Raw genomic sequence first — 6,838 nt, forward strand, 5'->3', positions numbered from 1 at the left:
TCCAAACAGGACAAAATGCTCTACAAAATTCGTTCTAATTCACCACCATGGGATGACGTACGCATTCGCATTTGAGGTTCTAGGATATAAAATTAGCTTACAACAAATTTCATCAACTAACCATTAGCAAAACAGTGACCATCTTGTGCACCTTGCAGATAATTCGTGCTAGGGATAGGAACGTTACTCGTGCTAGATGGTGGTACTAAGGAGTTGGAATAGATAAAAGCTATCATCAGCGGAACAAATCGCCTGCACAAGGTTCCCGGATATTGGTTGTTAGCCCCCTCTGCAAAGACCATCTTGAAAACAGTCATCTTTCACAGCTATGGAACTGTTTGTCTCACTAATTATATTGCTCGTCTTTTATTTTATTCTATATAAACAAACGCAGTACACATGTTGAGAAGACTGAAGAGTGCATGGTTCTAAAAGATAAAAGCATCAAACTATTGTTGAAAATATTTACATGCCCCAAAGTGTGTAAATTCATGTCAGAGACAATACTCCTAACAGTCGAGCAGCGACAATTTTTAAACCCTGATGACAATCTTCTCCAAAAAACACCGAGGAAAGGAAGACGAACGGGGATATATATACGAGGATACGTGAAACGCTTACTGCCTATAGAGACAGAACTCACTCAATAAAGTTGATCACGCTGCTTCGGCAAATCCAATCCTCATGTTGCCGTAGTCAAACACTGTGTGGTATTTACCCATGAAAATATCTCCCAAGATCCTGCAAAGAATAAGAATCCCACCCCATTTAAATAAGAATCAAAGAATAAGCTCCAGTAGAGATTCTAGGATAATATTTTCTGGCATTATGAAAGGATAATTGAGATCAAGTAAAGGAGGGAACAATACCAGAGTGGGCCACGTGGAGCAGGTATATCGAAAGCTGTAAATCCACTAATGCACTGAGCTGCTGCTCCCTCTCCGACCTTGAGAACGTACTGTTTTGATCACCAAAAGCAAGAAACAGAAGTAAGTCACTAAGAGAAAATTGTTGTCACTGGAGTGAACAATGAAAATGCCGGAGTGGGACTCGAACTAGTGACCGAAATTCCTTTTTTTGGGAAAGGCCAACATGGAACTTGAACTAGTGACCAACCGGTACCAGAGATTGACCCCCGGCCAACTGGGCTATTCCCATAGGTTAAATGATTCCATCTAACCCTAAGTAAAATGGAAGACTGCTTTGAGTTATAAGTTAAAGCCAACGATGAGCAACTACGTTTAGATTAATACATGGGATGAACAACAAACCTCATGTGCGCTAAGCTCAAATTGTTTGCCAGCAACAGTAAAAGTGACATTGGGCATGGAAGCAAGACCATCACAAGCAACAGCTGATTCTCCCATTGGGCTAGGAAGTCTTTCACAAAGCTGCACAATTAACAACAGGAAGATGAGCAAAAATATAATGCAGCCAGAAGGACAGCACAAAGAGCTGTACAGAATTTTGATGACATTTTACCTGATTGGCGTAGTCCAATACACGCTCCTGTGTTTCATTATTCCTAAGCTGGTTTTGCATCCACACAACTGCCATCTCACAAGCTGTGCACATAGCATCAGAGGATTTCTCGAGACTCTTCTTATTTACTACACTCTCGATGCCAATACTGCACATGCACAAATGAACAAATTAAATACATGATCCTAGATATCAGAAGGATTTTCCAAGCAAATGGGGCACGGAATGATTATTACCTAACACCTCGAGTACCATCGAAGGTACATAAACCAATCTGGGAGCAGACTTTCTTGGGGCTTGTCTGTAAAGCACAGTAGAAAAAGATAATTCAGCGAAGCACACAATCTAAAATCCTACCGAGGGGCTATTGTGAATTCTAATGTGGTAGAAGCATTAGTAGTAGAGCTATAACATGCCAAGACTCGTTACGCGGGAGGAATTACGGCATGACATGCATATATAGGAAATGCAGGTCATGACCACGTTGTACCTCTGATGCTAGCAATGCGATTATCATTTCACCATATTCAGCAACTACTGATTTGCACTCCTGGCTAACAATTCCAGTTGCTCCAATGGCATGATTGATTTCCGTAATAATCGTCTAAAAGAAGAAACCAACAAGCAATCAGAACTCAAAACATTAATCAAAATAATCTAGGATGAGTGTTACAGCTCCACAGGCAAGAATATCATATTGGGAAGGAGAAAGTACACAAGAAATTTGAAACCCTCCAAAACGTTAGGCAACATATTGGTAGTTTAGCTAGTATCGGCCCATATCTGTCAACATTGTAAATTCCTAATCTCATCGGAGAACCAACTAGGCATAGAAATCTGATTGGAAAATCATAAAGCTGATTATTAGATATAAATATTCAGGTTTCTTCTCATGCGATCTTCAGCATGAACTAAATAGGTTAAAAAACTGATTGGAAAATGATAAAGCTGATAACAAAATATAGATATTTGAGTTTCCTCTCATATGGTCTTTATATGAACTAGAACATCTAAGATATCTAAGGTCAGAAAATGCTAATCATACTTGGCCATGGTTTCAACATCCAAAACTGTTTCAACATCCAAAACAAGGGTACTTACTGTTGGACCTGCCAACAAAGATGTCCCTGAGTCAGCAATAGCCTTGCAACCGCCAGAGCAGAATCCTGAAACATGAAAATCATTATGACAACATGAGACTCCAAGCCCAGCAAGAAATGGAAAAGGAACCCCCAAAAGGACAGTTTCAAAGTTCTATGTTTTTACCAGTTGTTTTACCACCAACGAGAACATCACCCATGTTAAACTGAGATCAAAAAGTTGAATGGACCATGTTAAACTGAGGATGAAGATCAATGATCTGATAATGTTGTCAATTTTAGGTAACAAAATGAATATCAGATTCAGAGAGCTCACCTGCCAGTACCCTTTCTGAGTCACAGGGACATAAGTGTGCTTCCCAATGTAATGTTTGGGATCAGAACCCCCAAAAACAATTTCACCCCCTTTTTCCTCCTCTGTATTTCGGTTCAACCAAAATGAGAAAACAGGTTCTTTGACAAGACCTTGTTTGACCATGTTATACCTGTTAATAGTTAAATCTTTTTAATTCAAACAGAGGAACTCCGAAACTTAATTAGGCAACCATTTCAATCAACTATTACCGACAGAGATAGTGGAAGTGCATACCACACAGGTACGGCATTCCCAACGGAGATCTCCTGAAAACCAAGTCCAAGTAGTCCATCAAACTTAGCCACTACAAATGTGATACTGGGTTCTCTAGTTGCCTCAATAAAATCCTGCAAAAGAAGACCACAATGAGTTCAATGCATCTCCCAGAAAATTGGTAAATGAGTAAATGAAAATGTGCACCGCAAACTTCACCTGATTCTTGACAACAATGTCACCAACTTTGACACTGTCTTGGCTAAAGTATCCAGATATGGCTCCAGTACCATAACGGATTGCAGCTGCTTTCCCTGCATTAATGATGGAACCAGACATCAATCAGTTTACATTCACAAGGCTAAAGCATAATTAACCCTTGAAACATCATAATGGAAGCAAACAATTTAACTGGTAAACCATATCAATTTTAACAACAAGCATTGTGCAAGCATTCATTGGAAACTATATGCTTCATATGCCTAAGAAAATTAAACTATGTAACAGCCACAGAGAAAAATATCAGGAAGCAGACAAACCATTCTTCTTGTAGGTGCTTGACCAAATTGACTTGTACTTTGCATGGAAAAAGCAAGCAATCTACAACCAAATGCAGATCATGACATTAACTCTTTTTATTCAATCGATATACTATTAGGATAATAAGAATCTATTATAAACGAAGACACCTCCTGTGTACATAAACCACACAAAATCCTTGGAAACGAAGAAACTCACCGAGAAGTAGCACTTTGAGGATGGCACCCAGAGGTTTGAACTCCCAGTGTCGAATATCACGGTGAACTTCTGTGGAGGGCTACCAATACCAATCTCACCAAAATATTGAGCATCCATGTAATTCTTTAGAGATACAATATCAAATTCATCCGAATCTCCAACATCACCACGGAAATAGTACTTGCGAACAGAAGATCCCAAAGATTTCCCATTTCTAGACTCGAGATGAGCTGCAAGTTGATCATTTGAATCCAAATTCCTCTTTTTCAACTTAATTCTTAATAATCCATCACCAGATTCGGCTAAAACCAGAGAAACCAAAAGCAGAGATAAGAAAAGAACAAATATCATTGACTTCCCCATGTTTACCTGCAAATCCACATTCAAGAAAGACTTAGTCCCAAATCACGTAGATCACGGTTTGAAAAACTTTGAACGATCATTTCTATGCTTGTTTCAACCTAACAAGTTAAAAATGAAAATAAAAACCCTAGACCAGTTGACTTCTACTCCTGATCATCATTACTCAAAGAAAGCTCTTGAATACAAGAACCAAACCTTTAGCAAATCTACCCACAGTACTAAAATTCACACAAGCATCGGATAAACTGAAACCCTAGTTAGATGATTTGGAACATAAAACCTCAAACCTTGTAAACAGATAATAACCTAATCTTACAAATTATATCTTCAGATTGAACACAACAAACAAGAAACTGGGTGTATTAAATTCTTACCTAATACTATTAACTACTCAAAATCGGCAAAATTAGAACCACATGAATCAGTGAACAGGACTTCTAACTTATCACTAAAAATTCATATAATTGAGAAACAAACAAAACGAGGTTACTTACCAAAAAGAAAAGCTAATTCCCAAAACAAAAGATGAAGAAGAAAGTTGACAAATGAATGAACTAGGGATAAAGTATTTATAATAAAATAACTCCACTACTACTGTGAGAGAGATATCGCTATTATACAACTCAATGTATCAAATTTCAGCGTAAGATGTGTTTATTTACTAACACGTACACAAATTCTGGAGTTTGGGGGACGAGAGTGAATCACGTGGTGGTAAGTAAAACGGAGTATCGATTTTAAATATCTTTGATGACAGGTTAAGTTTAGACTTTCGGTAGTGTGTATAGAATATAGTCGACGTTGACTTACTGAACTACAACCGTTGATATGAATGACCATATCGTGGTAACCGTTCATCAAGGATCATTATCTCCGAACTTTTCTTGGTTACATCACTGGATTAGATACAATAATGAAAGGAGCAGATTATTTAATTTAAGATTATCACGAATTCAAGATATTTTATATGGAAAATTTCTTGTTTGGTCCTAAGCCTATAAGGTTATTTATAGTAGGGTCCAACCGAATTTTATCCTTATCCTAGGGTCCAAAATTCTTTGAAAATATGAAAATGACTAATATACCCTATTGTTTAAATACGTGTGAAATAAAATACTTCTACCAAATCGGGATTTTATTTATCTGGAGGTCCAAATTTAATTAAAACATATAAAAGACCACAAATTTGAGTACATATCTGCTACACTGTTTACAAATTTGAGTACATATCTGCCATACTGCTTACAAATTTGAGTACATATCTGCTAAACTGCTTACAAATCTGAGTACATATCTGCTATACTACTTGCAAATCTGGGTATATATCTGCCGCACTGCTTACACATAGAGTATGTATCCGTTGGACATATTGAACCTGTAAATGTGACCAGAATATAACAATATTAAAACATAGCAACAAAACTAGCATCTATTTCAGTATTTCACATACGTACTCATGGATCAAACCAAAATAAAGTGGCAAAACTATGAATAAAACAGTATAAAAAGAAGTTTTTATCAGTACGACATATACGTACTGCTGATTCATAAACTAAAAACTCAATTGCATGTCAAGAAGTAATGAATCCATAAAATATAACCAAATCAAAGCACATATTTAAGTATTCCATATATGTACTCCTGGATCAAACCAAAAAAAATAAGAGATACCTTATAGATTCATAGTAAACACAAAAAGAAAACAGTACGTCATATATGTACTGATAGTTGATACATAAAACAAAACTGAAAACAAAGCAAAAACCATAAAAATATCAGATCTACTGATGAAATAAAAATAAAACATGATTTTTTATTTAAATCTGAACTTGTTTCATCAAAATCCACTAGTATATCATATACGTACCGATGATTAATACACAATAGCAAACTAAACTGCGAAACTATGAATAAAACAAAAGCAAAAGAAGTTTTTATCAGTACGACATATACGTACTGCAGATTCATAAACTAAAAACTCAATTGCATGTCAGGAAGAAGTGATGAATCCATAAAATATAACTGAATCAAAGCACATATTTAAGTATTCCATATATGTACTCCTGGATCAAACCAAAAAAAAATAAGAGAAAACCTATAGATTCATAGTAAACACAAAAAGAAAACAATACGTCATATACGTACTGATAGTTAATACACAAAAGAAAACTGAAAAACAAACCAAAAACCATAAAAATATCAGATCTACTAATGAAATAAACATAAAACATGATTCTTTATTTAGATCTGAACTTGTTTCATCAAAATCCACCAGTATATCACATACGTACCGATGATTAATACACAAAAATAAACTCAAAAGCATATCAAAAACAACCAAATGAAGCTAAAATATCAGATCTAGTAACAAAACGTACATAAAACATGATTATTTATGTAGATCTGAACTAACTATAAGACCTCCAAACACAAATTTGGATGAATTGAAAAATCAACCTAAGAATCAAATATAAACCACATACCTTGATTGATTCTTTGTTGATTGTCTTCATCTGTAGGTAACAATAACTTCAAATACTTATCTCAGTTGAATTTCTCCATTACATTAAAAATAAAGATCTAAATA

At 35.7% G+C, this 6,838-nt stretch overlaps 1 protein-coding gene across 3 annotated transcripts; it reads right to left on the reverse strand.

The window, feature by feature from the left end:
- Positions 1–337: 337 nt before the first annotated feature.
- LOC113303177 (aspartic proteinase-like) lies at positions 338–4,894 on the reverse strand. 3 transcript variants are annotated; one of them, XM_026552202.1, is made up of 14 exons: positions 4,746–4,894; positions 3,889–4,257; positions 3,690–3,750; positions 3,370–3,464; positions 3,172–3,284; positions 2,899–3,067; positions 2,749–2,788; positions 2,584–2,648; positions 1,973–2,086; positions 1,719–1,783; positions 1,483–1,630; positions 1,272–1,391; positions 870–958; positions 338–741 (listed from the first exon to the last, which is right to left on the reverse strand). In XM_026552202.1, the coding sequence occupies exons 2-14, from the start codon at positions 4,249–4,251 to the stop codon at positions 657–659; spliced, it is 1,527 nt and encodes a 508-aa protein (XP_026407987.1). In that variant the 5' UTR covers positions 4,252–4,257; positions 4,746–4,894; the 3' UTR covers positions 338–656. The 3 variants fall into 3 exon arrangements, with proteins under 3 accessions (XP_026407987.1, XP_026407999.1, XP_026407995.1); XM_026552214.1 differs by lacking the exon at positions 4,746–4,894 and adding an exon at positions 4,626–4,706; XM_026552210.1 differs by lacking the exon at positions 4,746–4,894 and adding an exon at positions 4,447–4,587.
- Positions 4,895–6,838: the final 1,944 nt, after the last annotated feature.

The sequence above is a fragment of the Papaver somniferum genome, chromosome 1 (assembly GCF_003573695.1).
Source record: "Papaver somniferum cultivar HN1 chromosome 1, ASM357369v1, whole genome shotgun sequence".
NCBI lineage: Eukaryota > Viridiplantae > Streptophyta > Magnoliopsida > Ranunculales > Papaveraceae > Papaver > Papaver somniferum.

Coding starts and splice junctions, on each gene's coding strand:
- LOC113303177 (XM_026552202.1), bottom strand. CDS start 4,251: ATGGGGAAGTCAATGATATTTGTTCTTTTCTTATCTCTGCTTTTGGTT. Junction 1,631..1,718: donor GATGGTACTCGAGGTGTTAG/GTAATAATCATT, acceptor GTGCATGTGCAG/TATTGGCATCGAGAGTGTAG. Junction 742..869: donor GCTCCACGTGGCCCACTCTG/GTATTGTTCCCT, acceptor TATTCTTTGCAG/GATCTTGGGAGATATTTTCA.